This window comes from Polypterus senegalus, chromosome 18 (genome assembly GCF_016835505.1).
Source record: "Polypterus senegalus isolate Bchr_013 chromosome 18, ASM1683550v1, whole genome shotgun sequence".
In the NCBI taxonomy this organism is placed as follows: Eukaryota; Metazoa; Chordata; class Cladistia; order Polypteriformes; family Polypteridae; genus Polypterus; species Polypterus senegalus.
Genome location: NC_053171.1, coordinates 86,355,551 through 86,383,499, shown reverse-complemented (window position 1 = coordinate 86,383,499; position 27,949 = coordinate 86,355,551). Strand labels below are relative to the sequence as shown.

The 27,949-nt window shown below is 36.1% G+C and overlaps 1 protein-coding gene across 1 annotated transcript; it reads left to right on the top strand.

Moving 5' to 3' along the window:
* Window positions 1–54: 54 nt before the first annotated feature.
* LOC120518519 (calmodulin-1) lies at window positions 55–27,638 on the top strand. The gene is made up of 6 exons (XM_039741357.1): window positions 55–205; window positions 4,090–4,120; window positions 5,710–5,853; window positions 22,278–22,384; window positions 26,397–26,532; window positions 26,919–27,638. The coding sequence occupies exons 1-6, from the start codon at window positions 203–205 to the stop codon at window positions 26,945–26,947; spliced, it is 450 nt and encodes a 149-aa protein (XP_039597291.1). The 5' UTR covers window positions 55–202; the 3' UTR covers window positions 26,948–27,638.
* Window positions 27,639–27,949: the final 311 nt, after the last annotated feature.

Genomic DNA, 27,949 nt, shown 5'->3' with positions numbered 1-27,949 from the left:
CCTGCAGTAAGGAAGCCGCTAAGTGACAGGCCCGTGCGGCGGAGGAATACGCAGTTATATAGGCATAGGCAGATGAGCTCAGCCCGTCACTGCTGACTGGAGTTACAGGCGAAGGTTTATAGGATTCGTTCTGATACCTGGCGGCTGTGTGAGCGAGAACGTGAATTAGCTAGTCCAGCAAACCCATCAATAACCGACAGACATGGTACGTATAACCAAGGGCAGCGTTCTCTTTTACTTTAGTGCAGTGTCGAACGACTACAAGCTATGTAATGCTGGGTTTCTTTTTCCAGTTAGGATGCCGGGTGTTGTTTTTTCATTTACAACGCCTTCTGAAAATGGCTCTTCTGTTATCTTCGTGCAATTGAAAAAAAATGGGCGTTTCTGGATTGTCCGAATTTGTTCTTATAATACGTTAGGGTGCCTATAGCCTGTGGAGTTTTAAAACGTGTACTGCTGTTAGAAGCGCAAGGTAGTGACCAGCCGATTACTGACTGGAGGAGTGCTGGTGCAGCGTGCCATGGGCTAGTGTTTGTGATTCATTTTGCATTTGATTTTTTTTTTTTTACCAGTAAGATAATAGAGTAGAATACATAGGTAATAAGGCGGAATTAATTAGTATTGATGATAAAAAATACGTAGTAAATTGCTTTGAGTCCCTTTGTAGAGTAGAGCGGTTTGGCTTGTCAGACGATATCCGGTGAGCGTTTCCTAGAGGCGGACAGCGCCGAGCCACGCAGCATGAAAGCTGGTTGCACTCAAAAATTTGCATTTTGGTTAGATTACCAAGGAGGGGCGAAACCAGTCAACTGTGTGTGGGTGAGGGGGGTTCGTTTTAGGTGTTTTCTAGAATGGGTTACGATATCAATTAAATTGATGGCACTGGTTTACTGAGGGGCAGCGGGTTAAGGAATGTAATAAAACCAGGCAGAATAATTTCTAAGTATACTACTGCTTTCGTCAGCTGATGCATGTTTCTTAAAATTCCCCCTTTGTTCGTCTTGCTGACACTTTTTTTTTTCTTTTTAATATACCCACATTCTTTTATTCATATGTACCTAAGGAATTGACTTGAATCGTAAGCGCAGCGCAGTTCTCAAGATCTTTATGAAGCGCAGGCTGCAGAGTTTCGAAGGTCCCTCGCGTCACCAAGTATGGGCAGTTTAATTAAATGTTGCAGTATTGTGTGTCCAGCTATCCAAATCCTGAAGGGTGTATATTCCCTTGTATTCCATCTTCCCACGACCCCGTTTTTTCTTTTCTTTTTTTTTAATTTGGAAGTGAGTAATTTGAAAGATATCAGGACCATGTTTTATAAAGACTATTTGATTACATTTTGCAGAGGATTAGATTATAGACATGGAATATTGTAGATGTCGTGGGCATGATGTTAAAACTGCTAAACAATTTCTTGTTCATCCGGTTCAGATTTTATTCACTCGGTATGTCCCGTCTTTTTTTTTATCCAGAAGCCTGGCCTGCTTAAAATACATATTGATTAAAAAATAGACATTTGATATGAAATGTATGCTGCAGGTTGCAATCCTGTCTGCTTTCTGTAATTTTAATAAGGACGGCGCAATAAGTTGTACCTGGTGCATGTGTTTTAGATGACCTCAAATCTAGTATTAAATGGGATTGTCTAAGACCCACCACCTCTTTTGTCTTCTTTTCCTTGCAGTCCCGCATGTGCCTGTTAATAATAACCTGGCAACCTGCTATTTCTTACTCAATGCTCTTGTCCGAGTAGGTTATTTGTTGGGTTGCTAGGCGTGTGTTTTCCACTGATTCAAAGCACCTTAGTCTGAACGTTTGCACACACAAAGGAGAAATGTTACCTTGTGTTTTAAATGTTATGGCTTTAAGTTTCTTTCCTTGTATTTATTTTGCTGTTGTATATTTTGAAAGGTCTTACAACACATTGAAATGACTAAACCACTTGTCTTAACATGGAGATAAGCAATGCATGACACAGGTTTTGATAACTCCTCCCTTTCAGATTTTATCTTATTTAGAGATCACTGGAATTTATCTTTACATATCCAGTCTAAGTCAAACGTAACGAAGTAGTAGACACAGTTTCAACCTGATACTCAAGTTTACCTGAATGTATAAACATTTCACTACACTGTGTACTATATGTATGGTTTGTATGCGACACAATATGATATTGGTTATTTAGTAGTACAGTAATTGTAAGTTAATCACTTCTCCAGCTGGATGCACACAGAGGTATCTCCATACTTGTCATTCCACCAGTCCACATATAGTCATTCTAGATTTACACCCTTTACATGTCAAGAGCCCAAGGCCAAATGGAAGCATGTCTACTTCAGTGATTCTGCTTGTCAAACTCTTTCTGTTTATAGAGTAATATCCACATTGTTTTATTCAGTAATTGATGAATGTATCAGTTAAGATTTGTGAATTTGTTTTTATCTGAAAATGGGAAAATTGTTATAATTTTGTTCTATCTCATTAATACATGCTGTATTGGCAAACTGCACAAGTACTTTTCTGCACTAAAGAAAAAAATATGCACAATGATTGTTATACTGTAAAATATTAATGGTCTTAATTTGGGCTGTACCATCAAGTATATGTTGGGCAAGCATGTATTTTGGAAAGGAAGACTGAATCATAAATAGACTAAACACTGTGTAAAAGGTTAGCATTTATTCACTAGAAAGGTATGCTTTGGGTGGTTTGATTTCATGGATTTTTGTAATCTTATTTTTTCTCTTAAAGAGGTAAATCATTCAAAAATTCAGAGTAATTTAAATTGTAGGCAACCATATAAAATATAAACATTTAGGGCGATATCAGAACATTTAGCTCGGCCCAATGTTTTCAAGACCCTTTCACCATACATTTCCAAGTCAAGTTCAAGGTCCACAAGGTGTATAGGCTACACAATGTCTTGTTCTGTGCATCTGCCTTCTTCTGTCCTAGGGAGCACATTAGCAGAACAGTTTAAACCAAATGCAATCCATGCCCTTTTGCTCAATGCATGTTTTTTTCAAGTGAAAACTTGCATTGATCTAAATTACATTATTAAAAACGTCCTTTTGCTCCTAATCTTGGGTTGCTTAACATGAAAATACTCTCTTGAGGTTTAAGTGGTTCTTTGCAGTCCTGGAACAAGTCTGTAAAATCTCCAGACTCTTGTCTATTTCTTCTTTGTACTTCTAATAACGAACAAAACTGCAAATAGTGTTTTCATATGTGACCTGACAGATGCATTATTACTTTGGAGTAACATATGCAGTATGAAATTAGTCAAGTTGTGTACACCTTTTGCTTACTTATAATTCCACAAAGACTACATTTAAACTAGCCCCAAACCTACCCATTTAGTAGTTAAATAGAAAATGCATTCCATGTGCAACAACAATTTGTAGAGTTGCTTTCATTTGTGGCAAGTTGCTCAAGGTTCCTGAAATTCTAAATGTTAATTTATTTTCAGATTAACTTATCAATAAATTCCTTGTACCTTCAAGTGTAAAGGGTCTACCCTCATGAGCAAACCCCCAATGGAGCACTAGTTACATAACAGGACACTCGCTTATACTTCTTAACTTTGGATTTTCCAATTAATGTTTTTGTGATTTAGGAGAAAAGCAGTGACAGATTCTTGGAGTCAAACCTAGTATCCTGGAGCTGTGAGGAAGTAGTTCTCATCACTGCACAAGGCGCTTCCCATAGTTTTATCTAAATCATGTACATACATTTTAAAAAAGCAATGACTGTAAAAGTAATCCCTGTAGGAACCTGCTTTTGACATACTTTTAATTTGGAACAAATTCCTTATCTAGTATTTTGTGTGTGCCTCTGCACTTAGTGCTTGCCTTTTATGATCAACGTAAAGATTATATAAACCAGTACTCCATGAAGAGTAAGACATACTAGTATGGTTCATTTTTAATAAATATATTGTAATCATTCATAACCTTGTTTAGTATTTTTTTTGTACATTTTGTATTGATATGTTGTCTGTAGTTTCCCAAAGATATGTTGCAGTTAAATGTTCATCTTGAAGCTGGGATATGGCATAAAGAAATAAAGTTTTTTAATGTTTTTATTTTACAGGCTGACCAGCTGACTGAGGAACAGATTGCTGGTAAGTTCTGACAAGAGTTTTGGATTTTGCTTATAAATCAACCCATTGCAAGTTTACTTGTACAGTTTTTTTTTTTTCTTTCTTTTTTAATATAGCTGTGTTCAGAATTGCTAGAAGATAAGCCTATACATACTAAAATACATTATTAGCATTCGCACCAGTAACCAGAATGAGTCTGATTGCATGTGTGTTTGCTGTTACACCTCTTTTCCCCCCCACCACTTACTAGGAAGAATTTTGAAGGAGGTGTAATCTGTACATTGCACTTTTTTCAGTAGTCATTAAAGCTGAATACCGGTAATTGTTTTTAAGATAAAACGCGCTGTTTATAGGCCATGTTTATCAGCATGTCAGAAAATAAGGATGCAGGCAGCAGAACACACTAATTTCAACAGCTTGTTGGTGGAGATTGCGAAAAAGAGTGTTGGAAAAGCACTTAAAAATCATTTTTTTCTTTTTTTTTTTCTCCAAACCCATTAAAATAACAAAATGAAAATCTAGTCCGTTGGTCATTTTAAGTAGTTATTTCAGGGAAAGTTATTTGCCTTGCTGCCAATTTCTTGCTGTGTTATCTGTTTAAAATTTTATGTGCTACATTCCCTTAACTCTGGTATCAGTTGCTCTCAAATGACAGACTAGGCTGATATTCGCAACAAACACTAAAGTAAACTTGAAAGTGTAGATATCTGTCAACATACTCAACCATATGATTACATGATACAGTCTCTGGAAAAGGTTTTATTAAATGTATGCATTGCTTGATTGATCCCTTGAGGCAATTGTGCGACTGCGAGTCCTGTCAGACCTGCCGAACCAGAATGAATATTTTAGTGCATGAAACATTATTATAGTTCTGGGACTGAAATTGTTTCTGTGGTTATCCAAGGCAGTAGTGGGATGAAGCTTTTAGAATATGGACGGGAGCAGGATTTAACCCCCCAAAAAAAAACCTAGTAGACCAAGGATCACCAGAGGATTATTTTGAAAAATCATCAGCCAAACTGGTGCCATTGTTGAATTTAAAATTGTTCTTATAATTGTGTTATTTCCCAGTGCTGTTTATAAAAGGACATAAGTAAGCAGCCAGTGAACTATAAACCGTTTCTTTATGAACATGATTGCTTTAGAGATGTTAAGTGCAGCTGGACATTGACAGTTGATCTTGGGTCATGTCTGATTGGTATAATTTTTTAAAATGTGTATAGAATGAAAACATTCCAAAATTGCCTTTCTCAAGGTTAATTGTTACATGTTCCGCATCTTTACTATGTTATTGCTAACTTTAAATAATCCAGCCAAAATTAATCATCACTAATTGATTAATTAAGGGCATCACTTCTGTGCTCTGTTTAATTTTTTTCTACTGTATAAAGCTGAATATATGCATATGAAATGAACAGTGTTTAGTTTTGTATGTTACAGGCTTTATTATTTTATTTAAGTGAAAAGTTCCCAACAAGTGTGCTACACCTCCTCTACTTTCCTGTACAACTGTGTTCAGGCATACTTTATAACTTTAATAGTTTTTTTTTTAATAATGTTTTATAATGCATATTCTAAAAATTCCACATCTTGTCCATTTTCTACAGAATTCAAGGAAGCTTTCTCCTTATTTGACAAGGACGGAGATGGTACCATTACAACGAAGGAGTTGGGAACAGTAATGAGATCACTTGGCCAAAACCCAACAGAGGCAGAGCTACAGGATATGATCAATGAAGTGGATGCAGATGGTAGGTTTGGATTGAAAATATTTCTTGGATTACATTGTAAAACTGTCTAGCAACTGTCCTTGCGATACATAATTTAATCATTTTGAGCACTTTGCTTCATGGTCAAGTGCAGGAAAAGAGGCCTGGTAGTGCCAGCATTTGCTTTTTATGGATAGAGTAACTTTCTCACACTATTTTTTCGATTTACCATTTAACAGATCAGTTACATTGCATTGTGGGTGTCCAGTTAAATATGCGTTTGTTACATAATAAAATGTGTGGCATGTTTACTTAGTGCACCTTGTTTACTTGTGTGTAAAAGTTTCATGCTGTTTACTGAATAATAGTAAAGACATCAGTTTGACATTCTGGAAGTAGAAAGAGATCTAAAGCAGAAAATCTTGGTATTCTGGTGTACCATGCAACTGTTGAGCTTCAAACCATTAATGCCCATTTTATACTAACCGGTCTAGTCCCCTTTATCTCAAAGTTAGGTTACTGTTCTTTTGTTTGTGTGTTCTTTTTTTAACACTCAAATTGGGCCTCAATCCATTAACTCCTGCATCTCAAGTTTGTCAATTTATTATTGACAGGTACACAGAATTCAAAGTAATTGCAAGATTGAAACTGTAAACAACAGCTTGACAAAGATGATATAGGTGTTGGTGATAAGTAATGAAAAAAGAAGGAAAACAGTTCTGTAAATTGTAGTGCATGAGATAGATATAGATATATATTTATATTAACTACATTTAATCAGAGTAAGTAGAGGATGTTGATGTTTTTATGTTTATACAGCTGTACTTAATGAACGGTAAGTAATGACCTTCTACAAAGACAAGAATGTCCATATGGGTCCCTTTTTTCCCTTGGCAGTTCTATGCTTGTTTGGAAATTGATGTTTTTTTTTGGGTGGGGGTGGTGCTTTTAATTTGTAATTATGTACATTTCCACAGAGGTCTGGTTTACAACTTGGGTATTGGTTTTTACTTTTTTATCCTAATCTGTTTTAACTCGGTTAAAGGTCACAGAGTTCTTCAGTTTTTCCAGATAGTAATGCATACATTAAGGAGACTATTATTTAACAGGGTTTGGCCTATCTTGTGTCACAAGTGTGCACCTACTTGCATGAATTTCCCCTTGGGATTAATAAAGTATCTATCTATCTATCTACTTGTAATGAGTATGCTTCATAGCTTTGATTCATCATTATAATTGAGCACCATTTTTAGTTCTTCTGAAACAAAACTGCATACATTTTCTCAACAGAAGCCAATATCTTTAAGATGAATTTGACATTATTCCTTGGATTATAGTTACATTATTAAAACAAAATATTTAATCATAAAACCAAATAATGAGGATTTGTCACACTTCGTTCCAACACACTCTTTGCTAATTATGTTTGTGTTAAGAATTTGCCTTGTCAGAGTCCTTGGAGGTGAGTGAACTAAAGTGTCAAACTATTGTACATATTTAGACCTATACATGACCTATACACATGTTTTGGTTGGCAGAAGGTGGTACATCTGCCTCTTATTGTAGTCAAGTCCAAAAACGTTTGGCACAGCCTGAGTGCATGCCAGTACACTTGATGTACCTTAGCAGCTTAAAACTGCATGCATAATATGTCTGTTACTAGGCGTTTACTTAGCGGTCTTTGTTGGCAGTGATTGAAGTGGTGTGCTTGTCATCTCACATATGTAGTATGTGTGTTTAATATGATTTTCTTTTTTAATATGATAGTAATACAGTATGTTGTCCTCTAGCATCTCTTACCAATCAGAGATGTGCTCCTTGTTATGAGCATCATTGATGATTGTTTAGACCTTGTTTTTTGAGTAAGGTTTTGTTACAGTGATACTTAACATGGTGGTAAAAAATGTAAACATATGCTTGCATAGTAAGATAATCAAAAATATGTTTTGTAATTGTCATGTTCCAGTATTCAATATGTACACTTTTAAAACATGAGGGGAAAATTGATGGTTTAGACAAAGGTGGCTTCATCTTTGCTCCAAGTTTCCTTTAATGCAAAAGGAAACATTTTGGTTTAATTGCTGCACAGTCCCTCTTTTAATCTCCGCCATGCATAGCAATTTAGGACAATTATTTTCTTTCTGTATTTAATACAGCTTGCAATCCGGTAATTTCTTACCACTTCAGAAAATATACTAAACTACTGTTTGATGCCCCAGTAAACAAGTGGCTGTTTACCCGTCCAATTAAAGAAGCATTCAGACTTTGCACTCGTGGTATAGTTGGGTCACCCATAATTTTGCATGTTATTTCAAGCTCTTCTTTCTTTTTTGTATTGCAACTTGTAGACAATGTGTTTTGTTTGATGCTACCATGCTTCTAAAACTTTTACAAGCATTTAGTGAAAATCTTTTAATTTGCTCATCTGGTGGCAAATCAGCTATTTTTTGAAAATATATTGCACCATCTTCTAAACCTGATTAATCCTGAGCAGAATTGTAGAGGGCTGGAGCCTATCCCAGCAAACATAGGGTGCAAGGCAGAAACGGATGGGTCACCAGCCCATCACAGAGAAACACACATGTGCTCAACCAATAGGGTCCATTTAACGTCTCTAATCTGCCTATCCTACATGTCTTTGGACTATAGAAGGAAACTGGAGCACCTGGAGGAAAGTTGGTCATGCAAACTCCATGCAGCAACTCTACCACTGTGCCGCCTTTGTTTTTGAAAATCTACATTTTATTCCTTTTAAAAATTGATTGTTTAAATGGGTTTTTTTTTTTTGGTTGTGGTTTTTATATGGTGGACTTTAATTTGAGGTACTTCTTTGCTTTGACCACCAAAGACGAGGTATTTAGAACATTTGAATTTTGGAAGTTACTAGATTTCCTACAAGTTATGCAGAAGACTTGTAATAAGCCATAATTGGTTTATTATAACATGTTCTTTATTTTGTTGGATCAGAATATTTTAATTTCAAAGATGTGTAAAATTACATAAGTTTATTAAATGCAATGTGTTAGTATTTTTTTAAAGTACACTGGGTAGGGTTAGTGTTGAAGAACTATGAATAATACATGTAAATGTGTTCTAAAAAGTGCTTTTTGTAGTTGGATTACTTTGGTCATGTATCTACAAAATTTTAAAACTTGTTTGTAGTTTTGCCAATGATTTTAGGATTGCTGCTTGCAGTCTGTAACTCCAGACAGCAGTTTATTCTAATAAACCTGTAATATCAAAGGTGTTATGTTATGGAAATATTCTGTTGGTGTTCCTTTGGTTTGCTTATTTGTTCGGTTTGCACACTTTTTTAAAGTGGTAATTTGCAAACTTATGATCCTTAAAACAATCCCTGTCTCTGTTGCCTTTGCAGTGGAAATGCTACAGTGAGACAAAACATTTTTGATCAGGGCCAGCTGTTGTGTATGTGTTTTAAAATGTAGTCTAAAACATATTCCTGCAATACCCGAGAAATGATTTGGACAGATCCTCCGAAATTGTACATGTAAATTCTTAGTATTTTGAAAATCACTTTTTTTTTTTTTTCCCTGTGCTATTTGACAGTGCACAATTGACTACAATATTATTTTGTGTATTTAGGATTCCTTGTCATAATGTATACTTGACTAACATTATAGGCTTCTGTGATTATGAAGGGAGATGTGGTGTTTTTATATAAAATGAAAAGGGTTTGTACTTTTTGTCTTTTTTTTTTTTTAATATATATAAAATGGCAAGGTTTTCAACATTATGGAGAATTATCAAAGAGAAGTGTTATCAAATTATTTTAGTGGTGTCATTTCACACTTCAAGCATATGTTCCTTCATTATGTATCCTATGCATGAAATTGCTGACTTCCTAGTTTTAATTTGGTTTACTACAGTAATTAATATAGTTTAATTTTTATTGTATTTACTGGCTGCATTCATTGAATGTTTCATGTTTGAGGCCTGTCGTCTTGTCTTGTGATGATGGTCCTTTGTGGTCTAGCTGGTGGAACATGTGCTTCATGATTAATCATGGTAGCTTCTGTTTTAGCTTAAAATTATTCCTTTCTACCATTTGTGGGATGCTTCTTTAAATTTTTCTCCATCTATATTTAATTCATTTACATTTTCTTTTGGCCTCATTAGCTGTGTGTACGACTTAAACCCCTTCAGTAAGATTGTTTAATATTTTCAGTTTTACACCAGTCTAGCACTGTCTGACCTACTGAAACTTGTCTTTGACTCACACCGATTTCATCTAATGCTAAGCTTTTTTGTACATGTGCCGACTATGTAAGCATACTGTACATGTTCATAAACAGGATTGCTATGTTGTAAAACCATCTACTGACCATTAAACAGGTCAATCTAGCAACCATTGAATAGCATGTTGTTTTGTAATAGAAATACTGATGGAATCTACTTACTGTTTAGCATAGCTTGTTAAATTTGTCCCATAATGTTGCTAGTGCTGTTTGTAATGAATGGGTTAATTTAGTTAGCTAGCAGCTGGCTAATGTAGGTAAAGTGTTATGTTAGGACGCATGATTGGAAACTTGTATCCGTGGTTATCCATGGTCTGAACAATCTTCATAAGTTTGAATCAAGGGAGTCTGTAAATCGATGGTCATCATATCCAAGCAAAATAAACTGCTCAGATGCATTAGTCCATTTATATAGATAGTTATTTATAACAGCCTGGCTACTGCCTGGTGTTTGTAGTATGAAATGAATTTGGGTTTATGAAGAATAGACTTGAAACGCCAACCTTAGTGCACACCATCCAACTTTATTGCCTGCAGAAACTGTAGTGTTTAACTTTGCTATACTCAGGCAGGTGGAGAATAATCACAGTCAGCCAACTGGATTAGTGAACAAGAACATATAAAAGCTTGTATTAATAAATATGCAAGCCTACTACTCATCTTTATGCACCTGTGCTCACTCTTGACACAATTCCACTTGTCTGTTTCTTTTCGTACACTTCTGTTAAGTTTCCCCACTATTGAAAGTGAGATTACTGGGCAGCCCAGTCAGTAATCACTTGAACTGTAATCCATAGATGATGTTTACAAACGGCATCCTGTCTTGAAGTGAGTTAAGTTCAATAAGCAACTGAGTTTTCCAAAGGTATATATTGCCTATGGTGTGTTGTGTGTGTGTGTGTGTGTGTGTTTTTTTTAATATGATTGTACTATGATCCTGTTTTTATTGTGCCATGCTTTAAATTTATTGGCCGAACCTTGCACTATGCAACACACCTTTTGAATAGGTGTGAAAAATCTGAAGCAATCTTGTTTTCAGTCACATGCTACAATTCACTTAAGGCGACTGATGCATGGAATGAGGAATGGCGAGAAATATTATAAAAAATACCCTTGTTTTAATTTTCTACTCAGTAATTCACATGGCAGTGAATTGAATTTTTAGACTGAATTTTAAGCAGTATTTCAGTTACTAGAGAAGACTGTTTAGTACAAAATATTGTACAGATTTCGTAATAATCCAGTAGCCCATAATAATCCTATTTAAAATCATATGTGGAAATCTACCCCAGGCCAATACAGTAAAATAACTACATTATTCACTGTTAGTAGTTTCATCGCACCACTATGCTGTTCAATAAAGAACTTCATTTTGGAAGAGTTGGCTTTTTATATACATTTTCTGAAAGTCAAAATCCTATTGATAAAGACTGAGACTTTATATTTTCCATGATTGATCTCTGGGGTCAAGATTGGCCAGTTTTACTTGCCCATTTAGCACAAGTTGTGTTCACTGTTGTAGTGTATTCATCAGGCTTATTTCTTTATTTTTTTCTTTTGTTTCTACATAACCAGCATGTTGCAGTTTTTAGCCTCTTTATGTATGTCTTTCTGACATATCATTTTGTTTGTTCTCTTAATTATTCCCTTTTTCACTTCCAGTGTCAGTACTCCAAGTACTTCAAATAGTACTTTTTCATTTACAATTATTTTATTACTGTTTTTCAGTGTTTAAAAGCACATTCTTGCTGAGAACCATTAGGCTGAGTAGGTTTTGGGCCATGTATTACATTTCCAGGTAATGAAAAAGGAGTGTTAGTATAATAGTCATTAGTTTATTTATAAAAACACCCATTTTAATTTTCTGTTTTGAGTATGCTGTTTTATTTTCAGTTTACTTTTCAATATTTTAATATTGCTTTTGCTTCATTTACCTTTTTTATTTTATTAGTCGTTTTAGTTAACAGTGACAACTTTGCCTTCTAGCTGGGGCATTTAACAACAAAACCACGATTCTTTTGCCATTCCTGATGCCCACATATGCTTGCAGTGGTGGAGGATATAGTTTTATGTTTTATGCTATGTGATACTTTACCAGGTTCTTTAGGGAAAGTAATGTGGTGCAAGACCTGCTTAATTTTAAAATGATTTTGTCAACTGGTAGAGAACCACAAAATGACTGCCTAATACTGTACTTTGCACAACATTGCTTCTCGTAGCCATCCATCCATCCATTTTCTAACCCGCTGAATCCGAATACAGGGTCACGGGGGTCTGCTGGAGCCAATCCCAGCCAACACAGGGCACAAGGCAAGAACCAATCCACCGCAGGACACACACAAACACACCCACACACCAAGCACACACTAGGGCCAATTTAGAATCGCCAATCCACCTAACCTGCATGTCTTTGGATTGTGGGAGGAAACCGGAGCGCCCGGAGGAAACCCACGCAGACATGGGGAGAACATGCAAACTCCACGCAGGGAGGACCCGGGAAGCGAACCCGGGTCTCCTAACTGCAAGGCAGCAGCGCTACCACTGCGCCACCGTGCCGCCCCGCTTCTCGTAGCTCAGTCATAAATTTGAGAATGAAGATATTCTAGTTCTGAATATTGTGTCATTGGTGCATATCAAAGCTGTTAGGTTTACTAGGACAGTTGATTTTTTTTAACCTGGTAATTTCGGTCAAGAGACACAGGGTCAGGAGCCAATAGTGGAAGCCTTGGTAAATCTTTTGACATTTTTGTAGAACTGTAAAATGTATAAAGAGAAAATGGAATGTGACATTTGCACATTTAAGGTATGTTCACATAACATTCCTGAATAAATATAATCCTGCAGTTACCGACTGTCAAAGGTTATTCGTTGTATTATTTAGATATGGCTTTTAAACATGCAAACACAGACATAAAGACACTGACTGTTTATAGTTAATAGCATGGTTAATTGTTTACTGGGGAAGACCACATGATAGAACAAATGGCACGAATAGCCTTAAGTTTATTTTTTCGCTAAATGTACAGAAAAGGGATTTATCCATGCTTAGAATTTATTGAGCTGCTGCTATACTTCAGTCAACCTGGTATGAGCATAGAAGGGAACATCAACAACAACAACATTTATTTCTATAGCACATTTTCATACAAACAGTAGCTCAAAGTGCTTTACATAATAAAGAATAGAAAAATAAGACACAATAAGAAAACAAAATAAGTCAACATTAATTAACATAGAATAAGAGTAGTGTTGAGACAAAGTTTAAATGTTTATTTAGAAAAACACTAAGCTTTTGTTATTAATAAAGTAACTTGTTAATTAGCTCTACACTTCTACATTGTGTTCATCAGTTTTTATGTTAAGACTTAATGATGGCCTTTACCTTTGAAATTGTTGGAGTAGCTAATGTTCTGGCAGGTATTTAATCATGGGAAAAACAGTATTAATGTTAATGTTTTGTCATACATTACGTACAACAAATTTTTTAAAATGAATAAAACTATAATTGCGCTCTCCTAATGTGAATGTGCAAACTTAAATGTATAGGCAGCTGGTTTTACAAATTGGAGTATTTCGGCCATATTTGTGAGAGTGGGGTAAATGTATCTTTAAATGGCAAATTAACAATGTCGAGCAGGTGCATGGGAAAAGTGCACAGGGCCAGGAAGCAGGGATAGTTTTTTGTCAAAGAGCATGCATCAAAATTGGAGATAGTCAGTCATACATTCTTTATATGCATAGGTTTACTCAATATTAATACAAGTAGCTTGCAGTGGAGAATAAGAGTGCTGTCATTACTCTGCTGCTGGCAAAATTGACTAATACAGCACAAGTCTTTTATTGTTTCTCACAAAAATATCGAGGTAGGAACTTGTGATCATTCTCTTAGGAGCTTCCCTTTTTCTTCTGAAATATATGCACATAATATGAATAACACTGCTCTTTATTGTAGTCCAGGAGGGTATTTTAGAGAGAGTATCTGAAGTTCTCAGTTAACACAATTGTTCATGTGTTCTTTTTCCTTTGGGTTTAAATTAGTTTTTCAGAGTGTGAAATACTGATTTTCTTAAACAGGTGACACATTCTCAAGCTCTTATTTATACATTTGATTTATTGCCTGTATCTTACTGATGATTTCTTCCCTTCCCTCAAACAACTGTAGTGGTCAAAAAGCATAAAATTTAGGTGCACAAATGAAAAGGTTTCAATTTATTTATTTATTTTTCCCAACAAGAATCCTTGCTCTGATCAAGCTACCATGGTACTTAGTTTTGTTTGACCATTTGTTCAACTGTTGCTGTTAATTATAATTAACAGTCAAAATGATGTGGCCCCTGTTGACCTGCTTGTAATGTTAGTTGGCTAACCATCAATTGTCAGGCAAATTTGGACAACCCATGTCTTGGTTATCAATGCTTCTGTCGGCTTTGAAAACCACAACCGAGCTTATCCTTTTGTGCAAATAATTGTCTTTTGCTGGACAGTAGAGCCATTTTGGTATAGTTTGGGATGTTTCAAGACGAAGTGTGAACATTGTAAATGGAAGATACTCAGATGCAGCGAAGAAGTCTGTATTTAGCTTGATTTTCAGTATTTTTAAACTACCAGCTCCACTCTGACTCAATTAGTTGTCTTCCCCTTATTCATTGTTCTCACCAGCCAGCGGTTTTATCTGTTTTTGGGATTTTGAGGGTTACTTTTTTTTTTTATTAGTTTAAGAAATAAAACGCATTTCAGTCATTTGAAAAGAACATAGTATTGTAACTGCTGTGTTCTAAAGATATTTCATGAAAATTGGAAATCAACCCCCACTCAGCAAAGAGTCACATTTTTATTACTTATTTGACTGCTGCCTTTATTCAAGGTGACTAACAACGAATTGCATTTCTCAAATATATTTCCTTTACTTTTTCCAGTTGAAACAGGCAGGTAAAGTGACCGGTAGCTCAATGTCATTAGCAGGATCTGAACCTACAACCTCAGGGATTGAATTAGAGTTTAACCACAATGTCATACTGCCAGTATATACTGTAGTTACAGAGCCACATCTAAAATTCTTTGCAGAGAAATCAAAAACAAGCTCTTTTTTTAAAAAACAAAACAAAAAAAATGGCTGAGAATGGGTACAGCAAGTTTACTTTACGAATGAGTTCTTGACAAGTTCTGAAAAATATTAACTGATTTTTATTTCAAATCTGTTCTGAACTTGTCGGGAAAGTAAGGAGACGGTTTTTAAATTGGAGACATAGTCACATTTTCTAACTATTTCTGCCATCTTTTCAATTTACTGCCGAGTAGTAAATAGGTGATTTTTGGACAGTTTGACGTAATAGTACAACTTGTTTATTGGAAACTAATTTAAAAAGCGTAATACAGTATTATCAATATTAAGAGTTGTAATTTTAAGTCATTTTTAAGTAAAGGAAAGCAGACTGTAATTTTTTTAATTAAGACATAAGACTAAATTGTCTGTTTCTTAAATTCCTGAATTATCACCTATTTAAACTATTTTTACTGTCCTACCCCAAGTTGAGGACCAGTATCTCGTCACCTGATGCTTTTCCTCACTAAAGCAGTTGCTCTTAGTGTTTGTCACTCAGTGTTAATAAAGACCAATCGGCACCATAGGCATACAAAGTAATGTTGAAGTATTTCACAACTGCATTCTCATTGGTAAAGATATTCTAGATTTGGGGCTGCAGTATGCAGATAACAAAGTAAGAACAGTGTGTAGCAAATACAATATCACAAAGTTTTGAGAATATATTTTATGATCTGTACCATCAAACGTTTATATAAATTGGGATTATGATTACATTTTCTACATCATAGGATATTGGGTTATTATGTTCAACACAATGTTTGACAGTGGCAGCTTGAAAGAATGAGGAGTGTTAGTCAAGATGCTTACTGGGCAAAAGTTTTGCAACTACTGTATTTAATTTCTTTCAAAAAATTGGCATAATCCTAGACTGGATAACTGGGGTACTGATTTTATTTTTGCCATACCACTGAGTAGCCAAAAAAAGTCACCTACAACTCAAGTCATGATATTTTTTTTATTGAAAGAAACCAAAATTAGAAGCCACTAGAAAAAGTAAATGATTATATTTTTGGCAGACAATGTTGAAACTTTTTTATTTATATATATATATATATATACACACACACACATACACACACTCTTAAGCCAATTCCTTAATGTAACAGTATGAATGCCCGACTAAAACGTTAATGAGTATTTTGGAAATTAGTGATGCAGGCATTAAGGTTAATATTGTGTGTGCAGAAATTCTATTCCAGTAACTTGATTACACATCACACACAGGTCAATTACTGTACCACCACTGCTTTTTATATATAAACAACTGAGCCTTTCTAAATTGGTGCTTTGAAGTTTAGAATTGTTTTTCTGACCTGCCAGTCTTTTTGTAGGATCTATTCATTTATAAATCCAACTTAAAGAGCCACTTTACAGCTGTCATTTAACCTAGATGGGTTTCTTGTAGTACTTGTGCAGACAATGAACATTTTGTGTTGCCTAACAGATATGATGCACTATACTTCTAAGGGCTTCAGCATGTCATTACCATTCTTATTTAAAGTGAACTGCTAACAGTGTAGGAGTGTGGGGTGTGGATAACGATATCTGATCTTCAGTGCAGTGGCACATGGTTGTTATTTTTGTTCAATATGTGAAGCAGCTTTATTATACCTAAATGGAAAACTGTTTTATCTGCATAATGACAGATTTAAGGATAGTTAGCAGTTCTTGAGATAAAACAATATACAGCACTTCATAATCTGGCATCCTGTCTTGGAGGGATGAGTATGATCAAGACAAGGTGTGAATGTGCATATTGAGATGCAAGTAAAGCTTACCTATGATTGTTTGCATTGAAATTTTAATTTATAGTCTAAAGTTTATTTTTCAAAACATGTTCACATTCTTCTCACTGAACCTTCTTCATGATTCAGTAGATTTAAAATATTGTTCCATTTTTGTGTATTCTAAAACTATAACCACTTAGTTACACCAAAACATTAAAAGACGACTTTCTGAATGTATGTATGCGAATATTAAATGAGTCATTCTGGAGTTTTCTAAATTAATACTTTTTTTTGGTCTTGTTTGTATAAACTTTTCATAACACTGTTAAGGTCCATGTTAGTTCCACAGTCCCTGTCAGCTTCTGGGAACAACTTGAAACCTAAACCACCGATAACATTCCTGACAATGAGCCGGGCAAATGAGGACACACAGTCAGCAAGAGTTGATGCACAGTGTTTTAGTACTTTTTCTTTAAAACCATATTAAAGTGCAGTGCAGTTCACTCAAAAAATAATCCATACAAATGAGATGCAAAGTAGAGGTTAAAATGTCACATACCACAAAAACGAGGGTAAAAGCATGGCAGGACTCTGTCCATTCATTTAAAACAAACACGAGCCACATTGCAGCCTTCTAAAAACTGGCATTTCCTCCTCTATGTCCTTCCAACAGGCACAGCCAACATTTAACTGGGCTCTGGTTCTTGCCTCCAGTCTAGTAGCGTTCACGAGACACCATGCCAAGCCTCATTCTCTTGTCCCCCACTGCCATTCCTCCCTTTTTTTGCAGGAGCCCTCTATGAGCAAGCAGGTCATTCCTTTCCAGGTAGCTCAGCGGCAGTGACCCTCAGTCCCTCCTTGAGCAGCAGCCACACGTTCCTCTCCTAGAACTGTCTTTCTAGCTGCCCGTCTCCACTCCTCCTTGCACTGGCTGCTCTTGCAATTGTGGCTTCTTTCAAACGTCAGTTTAACTTCTGGCCTTATTTCCTTTCTCTTTCATTTTTCTTTGTTTGCTACCCAGATCACCTTTTATACAGCAGTTGGGTGCAGGTGTTGCAGTCATAAAATCCGAAGCACTAAAAAGGAAATTTACTGAGCCATACACATCTGCACGTGGATGCATGGCCAGTCAATTCCCCCATTAAAACTCAAGCGCCTCGTGCTTTCTTTGCATACACCCCATAAAGCCTGAGCTGAACCATCTTTCTTTATTTAGAAACTGCTTAGTGCCTCTGACCTGTCATCACAAACTTGTATACAGTATTACCGTGTTTTGGTAAACATGTTAACTTTTCAGTAGGTCATTCTAATGCTTCTGTACACTACATGTTTTTGCTGCTATATGTATCTAAATTTTCCTTTGGGATTAATGAAGTGCATCTGCCATCTGTTTTTTTTTTTGTTTTTAAACCAACCCCATCTTTGAAAGAAGACTTTAGTATGGTTAAAAAGGTAATTAAGAAATGAGATACAGAAGAAACGACCGTCAGGCCTTGAAATTAAGAAAATGTATCAAGTATATCTTAAGCTACTTAACAGTATTTGTTAATGATGCTCCAATCGATCAGCTGATTTTTCACTACAAAAGGCCAATCGCAAAAAGTTGTGTGTATTTTTTTTGCATCTGCTTTTCTAAGCTTTATGGTAATGTTGTTCCTGTGCTCCTTTATACAAGGTGTTACAGTAGTTGAGCAAGCAATCTTTTATTGGGAACTTTCTGGAAACGGAGAGTAGTAAATGCAGACGTTACTAAAAAGAAAATGGGAATATTAACTTTTATTACCTTAAAAATAGGGTAATAAATCGAGGAAAAATAACCAGAGTAGCCTTCCTGTGTAATTAGGGAAATAGCAAGAAAAACGAATGACTTCAGACCATTTTATCTTGTCTTTTAATTAAAACAAACACTGATAGGCTGAGTTTGGATGGTAAACAAGCTTGTGTTTATTCTTTGTTTGTGTGAGTCATACAGTACAGGTTTTGGAAATAAACAAGTACTGCATAATTAAAATGGTAATCCATATTTCCTAATTATGGAGGTGTAATTATGTCTAGCTGGAACTAAGGAAAATTTATAAAAAAAAATAAAATCTAAAAATATAGTAAATGTATATTTTAACGTCAAAAAAAGCTGTAGTACAATTATTGGTTACAAATGTTTAAAACCTATATGTGCATGTGTATTTACATTTAAGCATTATTTAACTGCCTATTGATTAATTGATCAAATGTGTGAGAAAATATATATTAGAGTTTTTTAAAAAAAATCTTTATCGGAATCGGTCAATCAAGTAACGTGATATCGGCGATCAGTATCGGATACCAAAAAATAAAAAAATATCTGATCAGAGGATCGCTAGAATATATAAAAATAAAAACTTGTACAGATCTTGCTGCGCAAGCCCTTTGAGGATGGGAAAGTTGCTATATAAATTAAATGTATTATGATTCTAGAATGAGAATACAAACAAGTTGCCTTTTTTGAATCACTTAGTTACCACAAGAGTTGGCTTTTGATTTTAAAACTTTTGTAGTGAAAACCTGCATCTTTCTAGGAATAGGTTTACCTGCCTCTGATGTAGCCAAAGAATAGCATTCTGTGTAGTATGCACATTTAACACCCCTATTGTTGTTAAATATTAATTATGGAGGTTAATAGCTGGGACAGGCAAATTACATAATTCCTAACTTATTTACCATTTGCCCTAAAATTTATATACATACACACACACACACACACACTTACATCCAATTCAATCAAAACTTTACCCGGTGTCAGTTTGCAATCATTAACTATAAACTGCAAATACCAGTTTCTCATTCTTCCATTTTGTTACAGACTTGTAATGAGAGAATGTCGTTATAACTGTAGGGGAGGAGCAGCTCACTTTCCCAAACGTTTAAGCTGGTATTCAATATAATGTTCCTTTTGTCATTTGTCACTGAATCGTGAGAAAACACTTGATTATCTAACTTTTATATCAGCCCAGACTTTGTGCATCAATCCATGAAAAGCGTCATAGGAAAAAACTGAAAACCATACACTAATTAATCTAGTTATTAATACAGTGATACATTATAAGGAACTGGTCAGTGGAAGTGAAATGAGAGTTTTAAGGATTCTTGGGAACTGCTGGTTTGACATTGGGACTCCATGAGCAACCACTTGTTTGACACAAATGAGGCACGTTGCCTGCATTATGAGGGACCATCAGTTACAGCACTACGGCCATGTGACACATTTCCCTGAGGGTGATCTGGCTCACACGATCCTCATTGTTGAGGACCAAAGCAGCTGGACTAGGCCAAGGGGACGGCCACATAACACCTGACAGCAGCAAATAGTGATTTCTGGGGGGTGGGACTGGACCGCATGTCTACCTGGGGGATTGCTAACTGGGATTGAGTCGTTTCATCTTGTGGTGGGTGCTGCAACACACTGTACCAGTGCATGCTTCCTGACCTAAACTGATTCTGTCACAATATGATGGACCATCAATTTTTTTTCCTTTCTTATGGCTACATTGTATGCGTTGTGCTTTTAGGTGAGTGCTAATAGTTTGTTGGCTCTCACTGTGACGATGTGGGTTCTGGCTCCACGCTCCCATGGCTGTTTGGGAACCCTTGAACCCAACACCGTCGATAATGAAACCGAGAGAGCTAGTCAGTGAAGGCAATAATTGAGCATCTGAGCAAGGGGATGGTTAAAAGTGAAACAGTGCTTTTATTAAAAGAAACAATCAAAACAAAAACAGTGTTCTAATAAATAGTGCAGTTCAAAAGTTCTTCATTAAATAAATAATCCATAAAATGAAAACGTGGAGGTTAAAACAACAATAAGAAAAAACAATCCTTTAAAACGAGAGGTAGAATCTTCTTTAGGAAGCAATCTTTAAAACAACAAATCCGGTGTAACGTTTCTGTTAGCATCTCACCTGCTTATCCCGTTTGGGCTTAGCAGCAGGCAAGACGCTCTCTGCAGCTGCCCTCCTCTTACACTTTCGCGAGACTGGAGACCTCCCGATCCCTGGCTTTGGTTTGGCTCTCATCCCATTCCCCGAGACTTGATGTCCACCAATGACCAGGACGCACACATTGGGGACTCCACCACCAAGCCTCCCGACTTCCGCTGCCTTTCCGCGGCCTTCTGCGGCTCGTCGCTTTACTCTAGGCACTCCCGCTACCTGGTCGCTCAGCAGGAGCAACATCAACTCAAACGTCTGGGTGTTGGCCTAACACCCAGCTTCCTTACAGCTGCCCTCGACCACTCGATCGCGCGCTCACCACACGCACGCACCACCTGTCCATCTCTCCTGCACCGCATGCTTCCTCGCTCCCTGTAACCTCCGTCCTATTTTCCTCTTTTTCCTGAACTCGTTCTTTTTTCCATTTTTTTTCCACCCCACAACCGACTCGCGCTTTTTAAAATGACGAGGGCCACAGCAGCTGCAGCATTAGCCATGGGACAATCACGAATTTGGGCAGTTCCTCACCTGTGCACTCGGTGAGAAACGCCCACACCCTACGGATCGTCCCACGGCTCGCTATGGCCCAACGACTCCTCGCTAAGCCGCGAGGGCGTCGATTATTTATTTAAAATGAATGGCCTTTGCTCAACGAGCTGTGGACCCATAACACCACACTCACACTCTGACACAAAAAACTTGTTAGTGTGTTCTTGGCCTTGCTTACAGTTTTAAATTTTGAAATCCTTATTTCATAAAGTTGTTAAAGCTTCTGAGCCTAAATTGGTTGTTTGTTTTTAAATACAGGTCAACATGCTACATGGTATTTGCATGTTCACAAAAGCATGTTCATGGTAGTACACACTCAAACTGGTGTTTCAAGCTATGCCGTTTTTCTAAATATTTAAGCACAAAAATCAGTTACTCTTCCTTATTAACTAGTCAACTACAAGATATGTATTTATAAGCCTAAACAATGCAGACGGTTTTGACTTATTCCACAGTGTATGTGTGGTGTGTTTTTTGTTGTTTAAGTGGCATGCTGCCATAATTTTCCACCCCTTCACATTCTGTAGTAAAATGGCACAAGTAAGAAGCGGCTCAGGCACCATTACTCCATCCTCTGCTTTTAGTTGTGTTTTATGGATCAAAGCTGTTCACTTTTATAATAGGATTTCTAAAATGTAACTCAGAATAAATACTCAAATACTGAGGTTTTATGATGCACGTAGGGTATTTTTATATTTTCCGTGTCTGAAGAATAAGCTTGTCTTAAATGTTTAGCTTCTCTAAATGTGACCAAAGTCTAGGTGTTATATTGATTAATATTTCAGTAAGATTTGAAATGAAGTCTTCAACATTTAAGTGTTACATATTTTGAAATATGCTTTTCTTTTGTTTGCTTTTAATAAAGGTAATGGAACTATAGATTTTCCTGAATTCTTAACTATGATGGCACGGAAAATGAAAGACACAGACAGTGAAGAAGAAATTCGTGAAGCCTTCAGAGTATTTGATAAGGTAATAATAAATGTCATTTTCAGTGTAGCAGATTGTTAGAATTTTTTCAGAACTTGAAAGCTACTGCCAGATTTTCATTATTGTTATGTAATCTTTCTTACCTTTTCTCAGGTGCATTTAACTATTCAAATACAATTTGCCTAATGAAGTTGTTCTTATTTACCTGTGTTGTAAAAATACGGCTGGGGGATATTAATTTAAAATTGATGTTGGGGATTATTTTGACCCAAAATGCAATATTTGATATTTCTTGATATGTTCTCAAAACAATTTATAGGTTTAACAGCACCATGTAGATATGTATATACACATTTTCTATACAAAGTCCAAATTTGGACTTTAATAATTAATGATTAGCTGTAATGCAAAAACCAGCTCAAATGTCAACCCCCACCATTTTGGTTTTCTGTATCTCCTCTACTGACACTATCAGTTATAAGTTTTAGATCACCTCAGTTTTTTCAGCTTTTATGGAAATGCACACAGTTTAATGTCTTGGAATTCATGGCATCGAATAAACAATTCCAAAATAAAAAACAGTCAAGGAAATGTACAACATTTTTACTCAAATTTTTGATTCCATCAAAATAGCCACCTTTTATAAGAGTCAAACTGGGGTAACCCTTTTGATTTGGGATGCCAGTCACGCTATGCAAGTAGCCACCTCTTCCTCCAGCAAAAGAACTCCAGACCATCACACTAGCTCCTCCATGTTTGACAGTTGGTGTCACACACTGAGGAGCCATCTTTTCATGAGCTCAATGACGTACAAACGGCTTGTGTGATGAACCATAGACTTTCTTCCAATCTGCAGTTGTCCACAGCTAGTATTTCAAGGCACTATTTTGTTCGGTAAGGAATGGCTTTCTTCCTGCCACTTGCCCTGTCAAACCTGCAGCACAAAGTCTCCTCTTCATAGTAGGAACTGAGATTTTTTTTACTTTTTATTTATTTATTTATTTTTTGACCACTGTTAAGCTGTGCTTGAAGCTGTTGTGCTGTGAGGTGCTTATCACACAAGCTGGTGACCATCAGAAACTTGTCTTCTGATTGGGTTGTGACTTTGAGTCTGCTAGATCTCTTTGTATCAGTTTCTTCCAGTTTCTAATTCCTCTTTGCATTGTGTAGGACACCATACTCGCTGACGCAATTTCTCTGAATGAAAGGCCTACACTTGCCAGAGTAATAATGCTTTGTCTCATTTCGTTTGTCATTTTCTTGCCATCATCACTAGAATTTACAAGTTTCTACGGTGTAATATTGCCGAAGTAGTACTTTAGAGGGTCTATTAACACATTCTGTTCCAGCTGTACTTTAAGACGGACAGATTACCTATTCAAATGGTTTGCTTCAACGTGCAAGGATTAATTTACTTTAAATGAAACAGATATAGAACTTTTAGTTTTTGCTAACCTGAACTTTAAATTTAAACCTCTGGCAGTTTGTTTACCTTCTCACCATTTTGTCATTTATTGCATTTCAACTGATTAAATTTGAAGAAAACCTGGAAAAACTGAGGTGTTCTAAAACTTTTGACTGCTAGTGTATAATTGAGGTTCCATTGTATCTATTGCGTCTGTGTCTGTCAGTCAGTAAACATTGGTATCTCTCTCTGGCAGTTGTACACAAGTAAATACAATGCTCTTGATTCATTACTGTGCCAGTTACATATGTGTTATATGTGTGTTATACATGTACATTTTTAAGATTAACATTATGTGTAATGGTTCTAAATTATGTATTTGTAAATCCATGCATATTATCTACTGATACTGCGACTGAGCAACTTGTATTATCAGTTCTGTACACTTAGCTTTTTTTGAATCCTTGCTTCTCAATAGTCTGCATAGGTATTTTACATGCCTGGTGCCAGGTAAGAATCTGTAAGAAGCAGTTGAAATTCTGAGGAGCACAGAGCAAGACTTTATTGGGATTGTAAATGAAACCATAAAGTAACGTCATAACGTTGCACATTTTTTATTTCATTAACTGATATCTTATGACTAACCTTTGCTATCAAAGTAATATGATTAATTATTTGAATTCCTCCAGTAATCTTAGTTTCAAATTGTCACCAGGCTAGCACAGTTTAGCACTCTTGGCCCAGACCTAAGACATTTGGCTCTTGGCACAGACATTTTCAACAAGTGGCCACTGACTGTCGGAGTAGTTGGGGGATACCTAGAGAAGCTGGCTATAAAACACTTGCATACCCCATCTGATACATTAACACTGAATAATTTACCAAAAAAAAAAAAACATTGCACATGCGGCTGTTTTTATTGCTGCTTTTTGCATTTCAGTAATGGCGACGGTGTTAAATGGATGAACAGCGATTTACACTGCGTGGACGTCAGACTTCTGGTGTCTTATGAATTACTGGTTAGTGTAGTTCTTTGATTGGCATCCTGGGGAGAACCAAATCCTTTGCAAATCAGCTGTGTTAACTTTACCTGTTTTAAACTATTTCCTATTCTGAATCTCGCTCAATTACTCCCCGCAACCCCACCTTCGCAATCGTCACTGCCAGGGAGCAAGGACAGTGCCAACATAACTGTGCTTAGAAAGAGCACTGGAGGTTTTGTGGATTTTGTTTACATTCAGAAGTTGTTGATAAAGTACTATATATCTGTGTATTGGCTTTTGCACATTGGTTTTTCTTGAATATCAAATCATTGTCCAGCCCTCTGTCAAACCACTTCATTCCACTTTGGATGAGTCGGGCATCGTTGCTGTTTTAGCAGCCCTACATGATACACTAACCTGAAGCTTTCATAAAAGCAAATAGCTTTTTGAACAGTTATGTTCCAGTTATCTATTGAAGAGTAGACAACCTGCTGAAGATGTTCTTTTTCAACTAATGTAAAACTAATGTTTTACTTTAATTGGACAGTGCTTAGATTGTGTGAACTGGTGTAGATTACTGTATGTCTTAGTTTTTTTTTTTTTTCTTCATCTCAATATTAAATTTAATGGCAAATGCAGCTGGTGTTTAAGCTAGTTGATTTTTAATGTGCTCCTAGGGAGAATGATTCCTTCTCAGTATTTCTGAGCACAAAGCAGAAATCGCCCCAAGACTGTGTCATTAACGGTCATCTGTCCTGTCAATGCATGTTATACCTTAAAAAAGATGTCTCAGTATTAGTGGATGAGGTAGACGGTCAAATATTGCAACGTGATACAGAATTGGTTAGAATGTTAAGTCATTTGCACCAATTGGGCATGTAGGTTGTGATATTTCTCCAAAGCTGTGCCTTAAAACAGAAACCAGATCAATCTAAAATTGGAGGGAAACAACACCATAAATTTTGGCACAAGAGGATATTGGCAATGTGACTTACACAGTAGTTGCTGAAATCACTGCAGTGACTGCTAGACTATTGATAATGGGAGTGACTACCAACACTTTGGAAGCAAATGGAGACCAGACTACAGTAGATTAAAGGGAAAATTAATAGAATATTACATTCATTCTTAAAATGATCAAGTCAAAATACGTAGACATGATCATGGTTTCAAAGCCACAAACATCTTTTGTACTGTAATAGGTATTTCTTTATAAAAGGCATCAATTTCTGCTACTCATTGACATGAAAAAGTGAAACATGCTGTAAGTGTTGGAGCATTACAGAAATTTTATAAGGTTGTCAATTTTCTAATGTGTCTGAAATTGGTTACAGTAAGAGAAAAGATCTACAAATTTGGCACTGCAGGTATTTAACCGCACCTTTTACATTTATTTCTTGGGCCGACTCCTTTGTTCAAGGTGACTTACAACTTTGAGAGTCCATTGGTTCCAGTTTTTTGTTTTTCCAATTGGAGCACAAGTAGGTGAAGTGACTTCCTCAGGGTCACATAGTGTCAGTGGCAGGATTTGAACCCACAACCTCAGGGTTTGAAGTCCAAAGCCTTAACCACTGTTCCACACTGCCTGCATCTCACCAGATGATCGTTACATAGACAGACAGACCAATTTTGAGAAGCTGACCATGGTTATCTTCTTCTTATTCAGGATGGGAATGGCTACATAAGTGCAGCTGAATTGCGTCACGTCATGACAAACCTAGGAGAAAAATTAACAGATGAAGAAGTAGATGAAATGATCAGAGAAGCAGATATTGATGGAGATGGACAGGTCAATTATGAAGGTATGGAACTTGTTTTTTCTCCTTAGTTCACTTATACTTGTGATTTTTACATAGGAAAAAAAATTCTGTAGCTCTTAAACTGTTAAAACACGATATGCTACTCTGGATGGCACTGGAAGTTAGAATCTGCATTGGCAGTGTAAGTTTAAAGTCCTGTTTCTACTTCAGCTGTTGAATGCATCATTACAGTAGTCTCCTCTTTCACACATCTGCAGACTCGCACTGTCAACAGGGAAGAACTAAACCTAAGGAAATCCTAAGTGTCTGTTAAGAAAATGCTTCTGAACCTTGTGAAAAAAAAGTGTGTTCGTTTGCTTTTGTAATTATATTTATTGCATTTATGTTTAGTTTGAACTGAGTTGTTGTGTGTTTTTCTTTCTCTGCAGAGTTTGTACAAATGATGACTGCAAAGTGAAGTCCTCCTCTTCTTACCTTTTCCCTCTTAGAAAAAAAAAAAATCAGTTGACTCTTACCTCTTGCAAAATGTTCATTTATTCATACTGTTTCTGTATAGAAAACATTGAATGTTGAAAAATTCCTTCTGTCCACAAAAACTGCATGTAATGGTTGGTGGTCATGTCCCTAAAGATCAGTTAAGCATCAATTAGTAATAACTATACTACCTTCAATACTAAAGCACTTGGAGAACTCTAAAAGGTTCCCGTTGCTTATAATACTGTTTGGGCTGGCCATTTTTTTTCATGCATGCAGCTTGAGAGTTGAGCACAGTCTGATGTATCAAATGTGCTAATTCCACTCAATGTTGTATTGTGGGTATAGTACAACTTGTATTTGGTTTTCCTGAGAATGTAATATAATAAAAGCAAAATGGCTGCAGTTGTATTGCCACGTCGAAAGTGGAATGGAACTTTGAAGAGTGCTCAAAACAAATTCATAAAACACAGAAATAAAAACAGATGGCATGTGGGGATTTCAAAACTGTTACTTTGTTCTGCATTGCACTGTGGTGAAAGGAGTGTGAGGGTTGTGACTATTCTCTAAGTGATCTTCAGTGAGGGAAACATCCTAAATTTCGCATTTTTATCTTAAGTTCTCAGTTATGACATGAAAGTGTAAAGTGATATTGTATATCAACAATACATATATCAGCAAAAAATATTAGGCATTTAATCTGATTTTTGAAGTTTACATTCATTCCAAGTTGTAAATGCTAGTCTTTTTTTTTTTTTTCTTTTTTTTTTTTTTTCCAATAAAAAGACCATGAAGTTTAAAATATAATGTCTGTCTGTTATTCCTGTATCATTACTTTGAACCAAATCTCCCGTCTGTTGGTAGTATGTAAGTTGGTCTGCTCCTCCCATAGTGTATAAAAAACATAAGTTAGGATGTTAAATAATTTAGGAGCACAACTCTTACTTTTTGTTCAAGTGTCCATTCAAAAGCATGGGTCTTTCAC